Source organism: Abramis brama (assembly GCF_963993115.1).
Source record: "Abramis brama genome assembly, chromosome: 15".
Classification (NCBI taxonomy): Eukaryota; Metazoa; Chordata; class Actinopteri; order Cypriniformes; family Leuciscidae; genus Abramis; species Abramis brama.
The window spans coordinates 32009587-32029218 of NC_139977.1; the positions used below are offsets into that span (position 1 = coordinate 32009587).

At 37.1% G+C, this 19632-nt stretch overlaps 2 protein-coding genes across 2 annotated transcripts in view; both read left to right on the forward strand.

The window, feature by feature from the left end:
• Positions 1-19632, forward strand: part of LOC311097047 (uncharacterized protein) — a 37072-nt gene that overhangs the window by 190 nt on the left and 17250 nt on the right. Inside the window, exons 2-5 of the mRNA XM_084136509.1 lie at positions 279-408; positions 11448-11564; positions 12996-13115; positions 14382-15170. Of these exons, the coding sequence (XP_083992635.1) occupies positions 351-408; positions 11448-11564; positions 12996-13115; positions 14382-15170 (1084 nt within the window). The 5' untranslated portion in view covers positions 279-350. The remainder of the gene's footprint in view (positions 1-278; positions 409-11447; positions 11565-12995; positions 13116-14381; positions 15171-19632) is intronic.
• On the forward strand, positions 6768-10734 carry LOC311097529 (uncharacterized protein). The gene is made up of 2 exons (XM_084137285.1): positions 6768-8269; positions 8452-10734. Exon 2 carries the CDS (start codon positions 8457-8459, stop codon positions 9363-9365), a length of 909 nt encoding a protein of 302 aa, XP_083993411.1. The 5' UTR covers positions 6768-8269; positions 8452-8456; the 3' UTR covers positions 9366-10734.

Consider the following 19632-nt stretch of genomic DNA (forward strand, 5'->3'; position numbering starts at 1 on the left):
GAAATGAATCGAAATGAACCGACTGATGTTGTTCATAAGCTTGTCAAACGTAAACTCGTTACTGACTGGTTTTTCACGTTACATTTTGTGAAGATTATGAGTTGTGTTTTTATTTTATGTAATGAACAAATGAAACCTGGTAAACAGAGTTTTAATGTATTTAAAATCATATCTAATGTAAGAGCAACATAAACATCAGCTAGAGGAGTTGTACTGTAGGCTACTTTTTATAAACAAAGAGAGTTTAAATGCTGGGGAATATTCTCTTCTTCCCACAGGAGAAGAAGCAGCAAGCAGGAGGAATTACTAATTCTAATTACATTAGAAACTACTGACATGCTATTGTAAAGATGGAGATTAAGGAAGAACCCTGCCGAATAAAAGATGAAGATACAGAGGAACAAATAGGTTGGTGTTTTCCTTCATTCTCTTTAATGACTGATGAGGAACATTAAGGTGAAAACTCACATATCCTCCTGAGACCCAGGCATAGACTTTTTTTCTTCTTTAGAGGAAATTATATTTTAGCGAATTTCTCTGAGATCTTCATACATGTCATAGTGCTATAAAGAGCACATTCAGGGCTTTTCAGAGATACCAAATTTTTAGAGGTTTCACCATCACTACTTTAAAAATGAATGACAATGACTGAATGATCAAATTTACCACTCTTATTGAAATATATTTAATTATCATTAGAATCTAAGTAATTTTCAAATTGTCATAAATGAACATCAGGAAACCGTTATGGGGTTTCAAATCAGAATAGGACTTACAGCATGTTTATCAGGCATTTTGGGGAGACAACAAGTGAAAATGGAAAGAAATTCCATATGTATATACATGTATATATGTGTGTATATATGTATATATATGTATGTATATATGTATGTGTAGTTAAATATATGTATGTGTGTATATATATATATATATATATATATATATATATATATATATATATATATATTAGGGCTGTCAAAAGATTAATCGCGATTAATCGCTTCCAAAATAAAAGTTTGTGTTTACATAATATATGTGTGTGTACTGTGTATAATTATTTTGTATATATAAATATACACACATGCATGTATATATTTAAGAAATATTTACATACATATACTGTATATATTTATATATAATTCATATTATATATAAATATAATTTTTTTATATATAAATAACACATTTTTCTTAAATATATACATGCATGTGTGTGTATTTATATATACAAATTTAATTATACACAGTACACACACATACAGTGCAATGCATAAGTGAATACACCCATGCTAAAGTTGACTAAAAAGAGGAAAAAAAAAATCATATTTTGGAAATTGAACTTAATGCCTTAATTTAAAAAATTAGGAAAAATCCAACCTTTAAGGACACCAATTTTCTTTGTGAATGAATAATGTATCGTAAATAAATAAATGTTCTTCCTTAAAATACATGGTGCATAAGTGAGTACACCCCTATGTTAAATTCCCATAGAGGCAGGCAGATTTTTATTTTTAAGTATTTAAAAAAAAAAAAAATTAGGATACTATGCATCCTGATAAAGTTCCCTTGGCCTTTGGAATTAAAATAGCCCCACATCATCACATAGCCTTCACCATACCTAGAGATTGGCATGGGGTACTTTCCATAAGATCATCTCTCAATGCAAATCAAACTAGCTTTTAGGCTAACTGAAATAAAATCATGCCAATCTCTAGGTATGGTGAAGGCTATGTGATGATGTGGGGCTATTTTAATTCCAAAGGCCAAGGGAACTTTATCAGGATGCATAGTATCCTAAAAAAAAAAAAAAAAAAAATACTTAAAAATAAAAATCTGCCTGCCTCTATGGGAATTTAACATAGGGGTGTACTCACTTATGCACCATGTATTTTAAGGAAGAACATTTATTTATTTACGATACATTATTCATTCACAAAGAAAATTGGTGTCCTTAAAGGTTGGATTTTTCCTAATTTTTTAAATTAAGGCATTAAGTTCAATTTCCAAAATATGATTTTTTATTCCTCTTTTTAGTCAACTTTAGCATGGGTGTATTCACTTATGCATTGCACTGTATATTATGTAAACACAAACTTTTATTATGGATGCGATTAATCGCGATTAATCTTTTGACAGTCCTAATATATATATATATATACAGTGAGGAAAATAAGTATTTGAACACCCTGCTATTTTGCAAGTTCTCCCACTTAGAAATCATGGAGGTCTGAAATTGTCTTCGTAGGTGCATGTCCACTGTGAGAGACATAATCTAAAAAAAAAAATCCAGAAATCACAATGTATGATTTTTTTAACTATTTATTTGTATGATACAGCTGCAAATAAGTATTTGAACACCTGAGAAAATCAATGTTAATATTTGGTACAGTAGCCTTTGTTTGCAATTACAGAGGTCAAACGTTTCCTGTAGTTTTTCACCAGGTTTGCACACACTGCAGGAGGGATTTTGGCCCACTCCTCCACACAGATCTTCTCTGTCGCTGAGAAACACGGAGTTTGAGCTCCCTCCAAAGATTCTCTATTGGGTTTAGGTCTGGAGACTGGCTAGGCCACGCCAGAACCTTGATATGCTTCTTACAGAGCCACTCCTTGGTTATCCTGGCTGTGTGCTTCGGGTCATTGTCATGTTGGAAGACCCAGCCTCGACCCATCTTCAATGCTCTAACTGAGGGAAGGAGGTTGTTCCCCAAAATCTCGCAATACATGGCCCCGGTCATCCTCTCCTTAATACAGTGCAGTCGCCCTGTCCCATGTGCAGAAAAACACCCCCAAAGCATGATGCTACCACCCCCATGCTTCACAGTAGGGATGGTGTTCTTGGGATGGTACTCATCATTCTTCTTCCTCCAAACACGTTTAGTGGAATTATGACCAAAAAGTTCTATTTTGGTCTCATCTGACCACATGACTTTCTCCCATGACTCCTCTGGATCATCCAAATGGTCTTTGGCAAACTTAAGACGGGCCTCGACGTGCTAGTTTAAGCAGGGGAACCTTCCGTGCCATGCATGATTTCAAACCATGACGTCTTAGTGTATTACCAACAGTAACCTTGGAAACGGTGGTCCCAGCTCTTTTCAGGTCATTGACCAGCTCCTCCCGTGTAGTTCTGGGCTGATTTCTCACCTTTCTTAGGATCATTGAGACCCCACGAGGTGAGATCTTGCATGGAGCCCCAGTCCGAGGGAGATTGACAGTCATGTTTAGCTTCTTCCATTTTCTAATGATTGCTCCAACAGTGGACCTTTTTTCACCAAGCTGCTTGGCAATTTCCCCGTAGCCCTTTCCAGCCTTGTGGAGGTGTACAATTTTGTCTCTAGTGTCTTTGGACAGCTCTTTGGTCTTGGCCATGTTAGTAGTTGGATTCTTACTGATTGTATGGGGTGGACAGGTGTCTTTATGCAGCTAACGACCTCAAACAGGTGCATCTAATTTAGGATAATAAATGGAGTGGAGGTGGACATTTTAAAGGCAGACTAACAGGTCTTTGAGGGTCAGAATTCTAGCTGATAGACAGGTGTTCAAATACTTATTTGCAGCTGTATCATACAAAGAAATAGTTAAAAAATCATATATTGTGATTTCTGGATTTTTTTTTTTTAGATTATGTCTCTCACAGTGGACATGCACCTACGATGACAATTTCAGACCCCTCCATGATTTCCAAGTGGGAGAACTTGCAAAATAGCAGGGTGTTCAAATACTTATTTTCCTCACTATATATATATATATACTGTATATATGTATGTGTATATATGTATATAACCCCCTAAGGGGGGTTATTGCAGCTCTCCCTGCTCTTATCCATGCTAGGCTGCCTCTTGCCCAGAACAGAACCATACCGCCAATCCAAATGTATGCTAACTTTCAATCGTATTTGCTAACTATCAGTCGCATCCATATATTATTGACATATGGGTTTTGCAGGGCTTCACATACAAAAACTCACTCAAGTTTAGTCAAAGCCCAAAACTATTAGACTTCTTGTATTCTACTCTGTAAGACCTTTCAAATGACACATGACATGACTATCTATTATGTTTTTTACACATTACAGTACAAAAAAGTAAATTATGCAACTTATTTTTTTTCAGCAAATAACTCAGCACTACTTATGAGTTAATAAAATCTGCTTCATTGTAATGTTCAGACTCTAAGCTTTCAAATGACACCTATTTTGTGTTGTTTAAAGCTAGTTGGCGCCTGCGGGCAGTACTCTCCGGTTTAGAGGGATTACTCAGCACTCGTTAAGAGTTGATTAAAATGGTTAGATGTATCTCTAAGCTTTAAAATGATACATATTTTATGTTATTCCATTCAGTGGTTGCCTAGTAATTTGATTATGATTTTTTTCAGTACACTTCAGGCTTAAAGGGTTAACAGTATGTTGAAACTCTTAAAGGTGCAGTATGTGATTTTTAGCGGCATCTAGTGGTGAGATTTGCGAATTGCAAACAAACAGTCGCTCATGGCCCATCCTTCAAATTGAAAACTCTAAAGAGAAGCTACGGTGGCCGACGTAGGATTGGAAGATGTCGTCGTCTGAGTCAGCAGAGAGTAGCAAGTCAAGCAATGAGGTTTCTTTATATTATATTTTATATTAAATTATATTTACTTAATTATTCAGTAAAACCACATGTTATTGTGATTGTTATTTTTACTTGTTCATCATTGTGTTAGTCTTCTATTCACTGACTTTACCATAGCCTGTTTCCATGCTAGTTAGTATAAGATAAGAGCTATGGATAAGAGCATCAAAGCAGCTAGGTAAGGGTAAGGGGAAATAGCTAACGTTACGATGTCCGAGGCGTCGTTCAGACAGCATGTTTTGAGTCAGGAAGAGTCAGGGACAACCGGAGTATTCTGCTTCGTCTTTTTCCGCTGCTTCTCATTCAAGTTAGTGACGAAACGCGCTCTGTAGCGCTGTTTGTTCGCTGTCGGCTACGGTAGAAACATGACGTCACGATATGTCGACCTTCATAGAAGGGGGTGGCCGTGGTTATGTACATATAAATGACTCATTCTAAGGTAATACAAACATAACGGTTCATTAAGTAAGGTCGTTATACACCACTGAAAACATAGTTATGGATCTTATATTGCATTTCTGTCAATAGATCCTCAGAAATATCACACATTGCACCTTTAAAGTGATAGCAGCCTTTTTTTTGTCCTCAATGTTGATCTAACAACAAAAGAAAGAGAGAATCACTCACTGCTCTTGACTGGTTGAGTCCTGCTGGAGCAGCTCTAAATATTCACTGTGCTTTTAAATTAAAGATAAAATATTATAGAGCTATAATATGAAGAGGGAATGTAGCCGTAGCTCCTACAATACATTTTAACAGGCATAATTAGGCATGAAAATAACTTACCTAAACTATATACACATACCTAGAAATATCTACACTCACCTAAAGTATTATTAGGAACACCATACTAATACTGTGTTTGACCCCCTTTCGCCTTCAGAACTGCCTTAATTCTACGTGGCATTGATTCAACAAGGTGCTGAAAGCATTCTTTAGAAATGTTGGCCCATATTGATAGGATAGCATCTTGCAGTTGATGGAGATTTGTGGGATGCACATCCAGGGCACGAAGCTCCCGTTCCACCACATCCCAAAGATGCTCTATTGGGTTGAGATCTGGTGACTGTGGGGGCCATTTTAGTACAGTGAACTCATTGTCATGTTCAAGAAACCAATTTGAAATGATTCGAGCTTTGTGACATGGTGCATTATCCTGCTGGAAGTAGCCATCAGAGGATGGGTACATGGTGGTCACAGGGATTAAAGTGAAAAAAATTCTTCTGACTGAAATTTTTTTTTTAGGCCAAGTCATATTCCTTTAACTTTTTACATAGTCGGGACCAATAGCGTTTTAAGGGGAGACGTTTTAAACCGCTTTAATATTGCCAGTAGGCGTATTTTAAAAGCTATTTTAATCTATGAAAACCAGGCAGGGAGCATGTAGGCTACTGTAGAGCACGAACGGCAGCATTGTGGCTAACTTCTGATTGATGGCGAGCTAGCACTTTTTTACCATTATTGCCATATTGAAGTCTCTTGTGACATACTGTGCAAAGACACGTACCTGGCTGTTTGATTTTTTTAGTCCACAAACTAAAAGGCTTGCCATTCTCCCCCCATTTCGCTAAGCCTTCCCCTTTACTTAAACTTTCGTTAAGTAAAGGGGAAAATATTATATATAGGCAAATCATAACACGTTTACACAAAATTTGTTAACCCACACAAGTACTTTTCCCCTTAACATACTTAACATAAATTGTAAGAATATGACTAATAGTAAAGACTAGTACTAATAAATAAACATTAGGCCTATGCTAAAGCTATTAAATAGCAGTCCCAAACTAGTTTTTGTTAATACAATGTTGGTATGAGCCACTACAGTCATTTAAAAATATAAAAAATAATACAAAGAAAAATAGTGGCATTTTGGGGTTAATATGGAAACGACAGTTACCATGGTGAATACACAATATTAACAATAACTGTTAATGAAACATGGAAACTGCTCCTGGTGAATAGAATGAAAATCATCCCTGCATTACTTTTATTTCGTGTAATTTACAACGTAACGGCGTTGCATGCTCGTAGTTTCTTTTGCATTAACGTTAGCTTGATCAGTGAGGCGGTACAGCACACGCTGCAGCATTTGCGCGTGCAATTGAGTGTGCGCTACGAGAACACTATAACGGCTGATAGGACAAGAAAGTCAGTTTTTCTGAGGTGAAAAACTTTATTTCAGCGTACACTTATGTCACTGCCTGGTAGTTCCTATTGTGCTGGGTTTTCTGAAGTAGTCATGATTCGCCTCTCATAATAACATGCTCTAATAAACGCACGCAGTCGCAGAGTGGAAAAGGAGGAGCGGGGGCGCGGGGAGCAAGGATCACAGTGCAAATTTGAACTATATCGATATATGCGATATGGTCTAATTCCATATCGCATTTCAAAAATATATCAATATATTTTTTATATCGCCCAGCCCTACCTGCATTATAAGTGTCTCCATTCTACCTCAGCGCTCAGCTGTAGCCTGACATGCACTTTCCGTGAGCGGTAATTGAAAACCCGGAGTGGAGCATGAGCGAAGTGATTACAGAACGCTTAGAGTGGAGAGAGGAACGTGCTTTTGCTCCACTCCAGGCTTTGATCACATCCCTCAGCAGGGTGAATACACCTCGTCTTTCCTTAAAGACCTATTCAAACTAAAATTAAGACATTACACTATTTGAGAAATGTAAGCCTATTTACGGCCTTAAAATTATTAAAAGTGAATTTAAGACATTAAGGACAGACTGGAACCATATTAACGGAAATCCGTCATAGACTTGCTGCAGTTAACGGAAATCCGTCGTAGCGACGGAGAACTTTAATCCCTGTGGTCATAAAGGGATGGACATGGTCAGAAACAATGCTCAGGTAGGCTGTGGCATTTAAACGATGCCCAATTGGCACTAAGTGGCCTAAAGTGTGCCAAGAAAACATCCCCCACACCATTACACCACCACCACCAGCCTGCACAGTGGTAACAAGGCATGATGGATCCATGTTCTCATTCTGTTTACGCCAAATTCTGACTCTACCATCTGAATGTCTCAACAGAAATCGAGACTCATCAGACCAAGCAACATTTTTCCAGTCTTCAACTGTCCAATTTTGGTGAGCTCGTGGAAATTGTAGCCTCTTTTTCCTATTTGTAGTGGAGATGAGTGGTACCCGGTGGGGTCTTCTGCTGTTGTAGCCCATCCGCCTCAAGGTTGTGTGTGTTGTGGCTTCACAAATGCTTTGCTGCATACCTCGGTTGTAGCTAGTGGTTATTTCAGTCAAAGTTGCTCTTCTATCAGCTTGAATCAGTCGGCCCATTCTCCTTTGACCTCTAGCATCAACAAGGCATTTTCGCCCACAGGACTGCCGCATACTGGATGTTTTTCCCTTTTCACACCATTCTTTGTAAACCCTAGAAATGGTTGTGCGTGAAAATCCCAGTAACTGAGCAGATTGTGAAATACTCAGACTGGCTCGTCTGGCACCAACAACCATGCCACGCTCCAAATTGCTTAAATCACCTTTCTTTCCCATTCTGACATTCAGTTTGGAGTTCAGGAGATTGTCTTGACCAGGACCACACCCCTAAATGCATTGAAGCAACTGCCATGTGATTGGTTGATTAGATAATTGCATTAATGAGAAATTGAACAGGTGTTCCTAATAATCCTTTAGGTGAGTGTATTTACTAAGCCAAACAATGTGATTCAGATTCTTCGTTTTCTCTTCCCAATATTTAAATTAAAAATGCATTAAAAACAGATATAGTACTAAAAATAAAAATTATCGGTATCTGGCTTGTTCTGGAAAAAGATCGGTGCATCCCTAATTTTGGGATTTTTATATGTTGCTTTTAGACTCGATGGAAGTGAATGAAGACAAACGGCATCATTTCACAAATGAAGATGGAAATGCAGTCGTTTCAAAGACTGAAGATAATTTCACACAAAAACAAGCTGGAAAATCTGGAATCGAAGGATCTTTCATCTGCTCTGAGTGTGGAACGAGTTTCATATATAAATCACAACTTAACAGACACATGAGAATTCACTCTGGAGAAAAACCGTTCACATGCTCTCAGTGTGGAAAGAGTTTCAGACATAAAGGACACCTGAAGGAGCACACAAGAATTCACACTGGAGGGAAAAAGTTCTCCTGTTCTGAGTGTGAAAAGAGTTTCCGTCGCAAAGAGGATGTAAATGTGCACATGAGAATTCACACTGGAGAAAAACTGTTCACATGCTCTCAGTGTGGAAAGAGTTTTATTCATAAAGGACACCTAAATGTGCATGTGAGAATTCACTCTGGAGAAAAACCTTATACATGCTCTCAGTGTGGAAATAGTTTCACATCTAAAAGCATTCTCAACAATCATCTGCACACTCACTCTGGAGTGAGATCATTCAGCTGTGATCAGTGTGATAAGACATTTGTTTTAGAATCAAGCTTAAAAACACACATTAAAACTCATGCTGGTGTTAAGCCTCACTTTTGTACTTTTTGTGGAAAGAGTTTTTCACGACTGCAGAATTTAAAACAGCATGAACGTATTCATACTGGTGTGAGACCTTATGTGTGCTTTGACTGTGGAAAGACCTTCACTACATCCAGCAACTTAAAATCACACCAGAGACTTCACACTGGCGAGAAGTCGCACCAGTGTTCACACTGTGGAAAGAGTTTCTCTCGGTCAGATTCCTTGAAAGCTCATGAGAGAGTTCATACTGGAGAGAAACCGCACCAGAAAAAAACGTTGCACGAAGTTTTCTAATGAGCAAATGTTCATGTGAATGTCAAGGTCCTTGAAAGTGCTTGAATTTATTTATTGCAAGAAGTTTTCTGGAAAAAAATCCATATTATTCCCTTCGGTCTGCTAATGTATTTCGCCAACACTTCGTGGGCTATGCATACTAGCTTGCTTGATTTACGTTAGTTACACGCATTTATGCGTTACGTTAAGCGTTTCCCCCGTGAGGTACTTTGTGTTACGTTGCCCGCACAAAACTACTACGATGGAACCTCAACGTTTCACAGGTTCACACCGAACCCAAATATGTTCAGTCAATGACTGTATATTGTGTTCAATAAACATAAAACATTTGTGATAATCTGTTGCCCAAATATTTGATTTATTGTAATGTTGAATTGTTTTGCTTGTTAAGATAATGTCAACCTATGAGGCAAGAAAAACTTAAAAGCATGTTCATATATCTTAAAACCTTTGGTTACATGAGCCTAAGCTCTTTTCAATAAAATCCAGGCAAAAGTTAATATCAGATCATTTTAGAATACAGTATAGGATGCACCGAATATTCTTCAGTTTTATGCAAAACAGAAACATGACAAATAGAATATCAGATCTCTGTCATATGGCCAAAAATAAATGCAAAAAACTGTACTTAGGGACTGTCTCTAAAATTACATACGACGTTGATATACACGTTTCTAACTTTAATAGCATTTGAAGAGAATGACTTCTAGTCGTGAAAACCAATTGTAAAATGTCCATGTTGTTGTTAGGCATGATGCACAGTGCACACCTTTTAGATTCTTGATATTTAATAAAATAAAAAATAAAATGTAAATATTGCTATTTTTTCACTACCATGTGCACAAAATTGCTAGCCTGGAAATCCAGACCTAAATCTAAAAGATTAATGGTCTGGCGTCGACTAATGAAAATCGGCCAGCTCGAGGGGCGGCACCAAGCATGCGTTTGAAAATCTCACTGCACACAATTGGATAACACTACGACCAATCACAACAAGCCCCATACGCTTAGCTACCAGCGGAAGGGATTGGTAGAATTGGGATTGGCCCTAAATCTTTCATTGTAGCAGCCAAAGCCATTTCAAACAAATGGTCCACACGAGGAGGGTGAGAGATGAACACTGGAATGGGACACGGCACGACACCAGGGAAGCCACAACAATCTGACAACATGAGACTGAACATATAAAGGGAAAGGGAAGTGATTACAGCTGGCGCTAATAATCAACCTGAGATTGGATACCACGCCCACACACACACACAAGAGAGAGACAATCTCTGAATTGCAAATGATTCCTTTGTCTGTGATTTGCACACATTCACACGTTTAATCGATGTATGATTACAGCAATAAACCCTCATCAATATTCTTTCAGCTTCTCTCTGAACTGAATTGAAAAATTGATAGTTTAACAGTGCTGGAAATATAGAGCTCATTTCTGATAATAACCACTTTTGAAAAGATAAATGAATAATTTGTCATTATTTAGAGTTGGTTACAACTATGTGCAAAATAGTTTTTATTAAATGTCAAGATTGGCGTTCTATTGAAATACAATTTAGTCACAATCTATTTTCTGTTCTAACAGCTTATTTCTGTCATTTGTATGCATTATGTATACGTGTGGATTTTAATGTGTACATTTTAGAAGTAGTTTTTTAAAATAGTTTTTTATTTTTATCCATTTATCTATTTTTCATTTAAAATACGTTACTTTGTTTTCATATATTGTACCCTGCTTTCTCAAAAAATCTAATCAATTTGAGGAATTGTTTCTAAACGACTATTTGATGAAAACACTTTTTCATTTTATTTAATGAACAAATAAAACCTGGTAAACCGTTTTTAATGCATGTAAATCATATCTAATGTTAGAGCAAGATAAAAATCAGCTAGAGGAGTTAAATTGTTTCTAAACAGTTGTTTGAGCAAAACATTTACACCTTGATAATTGAGAGTGATTAGTGTGATGATCATCTGCTAAATGAGCAACAACGACCACAATTCACTCCTTCAGTCAGTGAAGCTCCCACAGCCGTTCATGAGAGTTTAAATGCTGGGAATATTCCCATCTTCCCACAGGAGAAAAAGCAAGCAGGAGGAATTACTCCAGGAGAAACTACGGACATACTATTGTAAAGATGGAGATTAAGGAAGAACCCTGCAGAATAAAAGATGAAGATACAGAGGGACAAATAGGTTGGTGTTTTCCTTCATTCTCTTTAATGCCTGATGAGGAACATTAAGATGAAAACTCACAAATCCTCCTGAGACCCAGGCATACACTTTATCCTCTGTAGAGGACATTATATTTTAGCGAATTTCTCTGATATCTTCATTCATGACACAGTCCTGTAAAGAGCACATCAAGGACTTTTTAGAGATACCAAATGTTTGGAGGTTTCACCTTTACAACCAGGGTTTGAAATGAGCTTTTTCACTCACTGGCCAATTTGGCTACTACATTTTTAAGTTTCCGGACATTCTGAACTTCACCTAGCCAAAAAATAAAAAAAATTTGAAAAACTAACTAGTAACTATAAGTAATTTGGATATTTTGTTGTAAATTGAAAAAGTAATGCGTTACTTTACTAGTTAGTTGAAAAAGTAATCTGATTACGTAACTCAAGTTACTTGTAATGAGTTAAACACAACACTGACCAGGACTTACAACATGTTTATCTAACATTTTGGGGAGACGCAACGACTGATAGGGAAATAAATTGTATATCATATATTCTTATAAAAATTTAAAAGTTATACTCCCATTATTACACTTCTTTTTTCAGCCGAACAACTTCATCTTTGCAGCCGAAAACACAGAAAATACTACCTAATAATTAAAATGTTTCCTTGCTATTTTTATCTTCTCATCTTCTTAATATTCTTTATGTGTGTGCTTGAGTACAGAATAGACTATATATTACGTCTATACGTTACTTATGGTTTAGTATTCTCCTCAGTATATTTTTAAGAAATTTAATTAACATAAACGTGTGATTAGTCGACTAATGGCTTAAATGAACAACTACTAGTTGACTAGAATTTTTTTTAGTTGGGGGCAGGCCTGTCTTATCATGCTAGTTTCAAAATATATCAATAAATAATTACCAATAACCAATAAAACTGTTTTAAAACAGTTATGACGTAATGAATTTGACTAAGTTATGACTAAATGAATTTAGTCACAATCTATTTTCTGTTCTAACAGCTTATTTCTGTCATTTGTATGCATTATGTATGCGTGTGGATTTTAATGTGTACACTTTAGAAGTCGTTTTTTTAAATAGTTTTTTAAATTTTATCCATTTATCTATTTTTCATTTAAAAGACGTTAATTTGTTTTCATATATTGTCCCCTGCTTTTTCAAAAAATCAAATCAATTTGAGGAATTGTTTCTAAACGACTATTTGATCAAAACACTTTTTCATTTTATTTAATGAACAGTTAAATTGTTTCTAAACAGTTGTTTGAGCAAAACATTTACACCTGGATAATTGCGAGTGATTGTAAATGAGATGATCATCTGCTAAATGAGCAACAACGACCACAATTCACTCCTTCAGTCAGTGAAGCTCCCACAGCCGTTCATTAGTTTAAATGCTGGGAATATTCCCATCTTCCCACAGGAGAAGAAGAAGCAAGCAGGAGGAATTACTCCAGGAGAAACTGCGGACACACTATTATAAAGATGGAGATTAAGGAAGAACCCTGCAGAATAAAAGATGAAGATACAGAGGAACAAATAGGTTGGTGTTTTCCTTCATTCTCTTTAATGACTGATGAGGAACATTAAGATGAAAACTCACATATCCTCCTAAGACCCAGGCATAGACTTTTTCCTATGAAAATCCCTTGTATTGAACACCGGCCAATTTGGCTACTACATTTTTAAAGGGGTGGTTGATTATGATTTCACTTTTCTAACTTTAGTTAGTGTGTAATGTTGCTGTTTGATCATAACAACATCTGCAAAGTTACAATGCTCAACGTTCAAAGCAAAGGGAGATATTTGCTTTTAAACATATCATTTTTTAAGGACTACAACAAACGGCTGGTAGAGACTACACAAGCTTCCTCCCGGGTTAGTGACATCACCAACCCTAGAATTTACATAAACTCCGCCCCCTGAACACGATTTATAGATTATCAAGATACAATATGCTAATCAATGACTAGAAGATAACTACACATAAACTACATAAATACACCAAATAACCATTCAGAAATATACTGTTGCTTCTAAAAGTTCTTGAGTCTCGTCTCCATCATTGTCTGACTCCGGTTTGAACATAAAAGGCTAAAAGTTTTTGAAATTTTCAGTGCATGTCTGTGTGAGTGCAAGCTCTTGAAGCTCCACCCCCTGTGCTGGGAGCAGCAGCTCATTTGCATTTAAAGGAACAGACACAAAAGAGTGCATTTTTGCTCACCCTCAAACATTGACAATTTTAACATGCTATATAAAAATATCTGTGGGGTATTTTGAGCTAAAACTTCACATACACACTCTGGGGACATCAGAGACTTATTTTACATCTTGTGAAAAGGGCATTATACCACCCCATTTAAGTTACCAGACATTCAGAACTTCGCCTAGCCAAAAAAAAAAAAAAAAAATGAACCAGATTAACTACGTCACAGTTCTGCGCAATACAGTCTATTTAATATATCATAATGACTCGCGACTTGCACTAAATCTGAACAGATTTGACTTACACAGACTTCAACAGCAAGGTGAGTTTACATAATAACGCGTCAAATTTGCTAGTGATTTGAAAGTGTTACCCGCCACAGCTGATTTTTGGCAGGTGTTAATTTCAAACCCTGATTACAACTGAATCAAATTGAGCACTCTTATCTAAATATGATATTTAATCACACAAAAAGTTCACACAAAAAAAGGTTTCTGGTTCTCAGGAGGATATAACAAAACATCTAAAACTAGATACAATAGATTGCGCAGTAAACTGGATTTGTGCTTTATTTGAATTTTGTGAATTTTGTGTTGATTTTAGACTCGATGGAAGTGAATGATGACAAACAGCATCATTTCAAAAATGAAGATGAAGAACTGAAATATAAAAATGAAGACAAACAACATCTGTTTCAAGAATCTCATCATTTCAAAAATGAAGATGGAAATGCAGTCGTTTCAAAGACTGAAGAGGATTTCACACAAAAACAAGCTGGAAAATCTGGAGTCAAAGGATCTTTCAGCTGCTCTGAGTGTGGACTGTTTCACACTGAAGAAACTCACACTGAAGAAACTCACACTGAAGAAAATCTGTTAACATGCATTCATTGGGGAAAGAGATTCACTCAGAAAAGGGCTCTCTATGATCATCTGCTCTCTCATTCTGTTGTTCAGAGATCTTTCCGCTGTGATCAGTGTGATAAAACATTTGTTGGGGAATCAAAATTCAAAAGACACCTTCAAATTCATTCTACTGTGAAGCCTCACGTCTGTTCTTTCTGTGAAAAGAGTTTTGCACTACTGACGTATTTACAAGTGCATGAGCGTATTCATAATGGTGTGAGCCCTCATGTGTGCTCTGACTGTGGGAAGAGCTATACTACAAATGCACAGTTAAAAACACACCAGAGAGTTCACACTGGAGAGAAACCGTACAAGTGTTCACACTGTGGGAAGAGTTTCGCTCGGTCAGGAAGCCTGAAAATTCATGAGAGAGTTCATACTGGAGAGAGGCCGTATCATTGCTCTTCATGTGGGAAGAGATTCACCCAATTGGCTCATCTATGGACTCATGAGAAAAAGGGTTGCCCAAAGTTGCCTATTGCCCAAAGCTAAGTATTTTCCATTTGCTTTTCTGTTTTGTCTCGGGATGCTGTTGAAATGATTTGTATTAAAGCGCCATACAAATAAATGTGAATTGAATTGAGCAAAGTTTACATTCATATCCATGATTTCTAAATATTGCACTTACAAATGATTTTACATTCTATTGTTTTAATAGAGTGATTTAATCTAAGGGTTTAAGGTTTAAAGGTCAAGGTTTTAGGTCAAATTATTAGTGTTTTAAAGGATGATTTATTACCACACATTTAAACCCCTTTTGTTTTAATGTAAATTATTACATATTTAAATCACATTAGTTTTGTTCTTTTTTATCTCTGACGTCTCAAAATGTACAGTTCTTCAAATAGCAGACCTGCCAACCTGTATGCATTTTGACATCAAAGTTGTCACTCTAAACTACGCAAAAACCTGGTGACACCAGTGTCACTCACAATATACAGTGGTGGTCAGAATTGATGGCACCCCTGATAAATAAGATCAAAAATGGCTGTAAAAAATAAATCTGCATTGTTTATCCTTTTGATCTTTCATTAAAAAAAAATCACAAAAATCTAACCTTTGATTGAAGTAAAATAATTGAAAGTGGGAGGTAAATCACATTATAAAATAAATGTTTTTCTCCAAAACACGCTGGCCATAATTGTTGGCACCCTGTTATTAAATACTTTGTGCAGTCTCCTTTTGCCAAGATGACAGATCTGAGTTTTCTCCTATAATGCCTGATGCGTTTGGAGAACACCTGATGAGATCAGAGACCATTCCTCCATACAGAATCTCTCCAGATCCTTCAGATTCACAAGTTCATGTTGGTGCTTCTTCTCTTCAGTTCACTCCACTCATCAGGTCTGGGACGCTCATGGCAGAAGCTTCATTTTGTGCTTAGTTACCCATTTTTGTGTTGATTCTGATGTTTGTTTTGGACCGTTGTCCTGATGGAAGATCCAACCACGGCCCAGTATAAGACTTCAAGCAGAGGCCGTCAGGTTTTGATTTTTTATCTGTTTGTATTTGCTAGAATCCATAATACCATGTATCTGAACAAGATGTCCAGGACCTCCAGCAAATAAATAGGCCCACAACATATAAGATCCAGCAGTATATTTAACCGTAGGCATGGGGTACTCTTCATCCCTGTTTGCACCAAACACATCTGCTGGGTTTGCTGCGAAAAAGCCCTTTTTTTTAGTTTCATCTGATCACAGAATCCAGTCCCTTTTGAAGATCCAATCGTATCTGACCACTGAATATGCTGGAGTTTATTTTTGGAGGAACGAGGAGGATTTTTCTTGAAACCCTCCCAAACAACATGTGGGGATGTAGGGGTTGTTTGATCATTTTTTTTAGGCTTTCTGACCCCAAGACTCAAGTAATCTCTGCAATTCTCCATCTGTGATCCTTGGAGAGTCTTTGGCCACTCAAACTTTCATCCTCACAAATTGTTTTATGGCAACACACTAGTTTTACTATAGGCATATTCCACAAGTCGTTCGCTGACCTTGGTTACAGTAAAGCTGTTTTTGGACTAACAAGGACATTTTTTTAGTTCTGAAACTTATATTCTTATAGCATGATGACATCTTAAATGACAAAAGCTCAAGGAAAATTAGATCTCTCAGTTCATGATCCCTTTAATCTGAATTTCAAATTATTTACTTGTAAGTTTATTCTTTGTAAGTGATGGATCTGAGCATGAACTTTGCTCATTAGACAACTTCAGGCAATACTTTTTCATATGTCACAGTAGAGCAGATGATAGAGTGAAAGTTTTCCCACATGAAGAGCAATGGTGCAGCTTCTCTCCAGTATGAATTCTCTCATGAGATTTCAAGTCTCTTGACAGAGAGAAACTAATTTCACAGTGTGAGCACTTGTGTTTCTCTCCAGTGTGAACTCTCTGGTGTGATTTTAAGGCACTGGATGTAGTGAAGGTCTTCTCATAGTCAAAGCACATATAAGGTCTCACACCAGTATGAATACTCTCATGCTGTTTTAAATACTTCAGTAGTAAAAAACTCTTTCCACAAAAAGAACAAAAGTGAGGCTTCACACCAGAATGAACTTTAAGGTGTGTTTTTAAGCTTGATGCCACAACAAATGTTTTATCACACTGATCACAGCTGAATGATCTCACTCCAGAGTGACGGTGATTCTTGAGACCGAATTTCGAAGTGAAACTGTTTCCACACTGACTACATGTGAACGTTTTTTCTCCAGTGTGAATTCTCATGTGTTCATTAAGCCTTGATTTAATTGTGTAACTCTTTCCACACTCAGAGCAGGTGAAAGATCCTTTGACTCCAGTTTTTCCAGCTTGTTTTTGTGTGAAACACTTTTCAGTCTGTGAAATGATGTTTCCATCTTCATTTGTGGAATAATGAGGGTTTTGAAACTGAAGTTGCTTGTCTTCATTCACCTCAATTGGGTCTAAAATAAACATAGGATAAATGAGAACAATCATTTTTTAGGTCCAGTTTTCATCTTAATGTTCGTCATCAGTCATTAAAGAGAATGAAGGAAAACACCAACCTATTTGTTCCTCTGTATCTTCATCTTTTATTCTGCAGGGTCCTTCCTTAATCTCCATCTTTACAAATGTATGTCCGTAGTTTCTCCTGGAGTAATTCCTCCTGCTTGCTTCTTCTCCTGTGGGAAGATGGGAATATTCCCAGCATTTAAACTCTCATGAATGGCTGTGGGAGCTTCACTGACTGAATTCACTGACCCTGCGCCTCAGTGTCCATACTATCCATCTTAAAGAGTATGTGAGATTAAAATAAGTGCGTACCAAAGCATAGTGTATTAAAAAGAGTATGCCAGAAGTCCTCAGATGGTCTACTATTTCCGGTGTTAGTATGTCCCAAAGCTTGTCTACTTTTTCTTCACAAAAAGAGTACATACTTTTAGGGCGTAGTATAAATAGGCGAATTGAGATGCAGCATGAGTGAACTGTGGTCGTTCTTGCTCATTTGGCAGATGATCATCAGACTTACAATCACTCAATTATCCAGGTGCAAATGTTTCCTCATCATTAAAAAACTATTCATGATTTAAGTTTTTACTTCAACTTCCAACTCACCTGGCTGATTTTTGAGTTACTCTATCATGAGTTATAGTTTGTCATAGACTGATTAAAAAACATTGTGAGCTAAGCTGATCTTAAAGTCCACAGATGGCCATGTTCTCTATGATCAACAAAAGGGCGTTTTCACACCTGAAAGTCCGCACCAAGGTCCGAAACAAGTTCAGGTTTTTATACATTCGGTTTTGGTTTGGTTTCACATTGCAATTATGCGAGCGCACTAAAGAACTTTACATGACATACTCGCGTCCTGTCATCATCATCTATATGGGCTGCACCTTTACATTGATTGGATTGTAAATGGACGTGCGTCTGACGTTAGCGTGTTGTCAATTCGGCGGGTAACTTTGACAAGAATGAATGAACAGACGCATATCGTTGCCATTATACTGTTATTATTACGCCATTACCTCCCTGCAGCACCAGCTATACTCAAGACTAGTTCAAATTCGCCAAATGAACGTTCCTCGTTGTGCAAACATTTTATTGTCAACGGCAGGAAAGGAGAAGACTGCAAGCAATCCTGCGAGAACCACCGGGACTTCCTGTAAATGTTCTGAAAGTCCGAACCATACAGAAAATGCTTTCACACTAGAAACGAACCAAACCTTTGTTAAGTTTGATGTGGACCAAGACTTCCTCTTTTTGTCTGACCAAATTCCATCTGTTTGGTCCGGACCGTGGTCCAGGGGAGGTTTCACACCTGTAATTTTGATTCGGATCAAACTGAAAAGTCTGAAAATCTGGACCAAACAAGGTAGGTGTGAAAGGACCTTAAGGCTTATGAAGGTTTTGTGAAGCTCAGCGCTGGTCAGTGTAGCTCCAACCCACATTAAACACACCTGAACCAGTTAATTAAAGTCTTCAGGATTACTAGAAATTTGGGGAAGATGGTGCTAAACTTCAGGCACATTGTCGGCGCATTGCTATTTTGAAGCAACTGAAATAGACTGATTCATTGATCACCAAAAACCTGGCCTTAAGTCATTGGCGAAATATTTGTTTTGGTTATTTAAAAAGCATGTTAGTAATGTGCACCTATAGGCGGGTCCACAACACACCTTCCCTTTGTCCCATAGATGGTTTGTCTCCGCCAGCAGAGCATCTATGTGACAAAGTGTACGCACTAATCCGTTTCCTCGAGGGTTACGTTTTTTCGCTTGCAAATTCCACCATGTAAATAGAGAAAATAGATTCGGCACTGTGCGCTTTAGATCATGCATTAAAATAGGGCCCCAATAGATCGTTAAAGGGCCCCAAGTCACACATGAGATTCAGGATTCAATCTCTGAGTTGATTCTGTAACCGCTACGGCCGATTTTATAAGTGTTTTGATTCAGTATATGATTCAGTAAATGAGTCTTAAGAA

Coding starts and splice junctions, on each gene's coding strand:
- LOC311097529 (XM_084137285.1), top strand. CDS start 8,457: ATGGAAGTGAATGAAGACAAACGGCATCATTTCACAAATGAAGATGGA.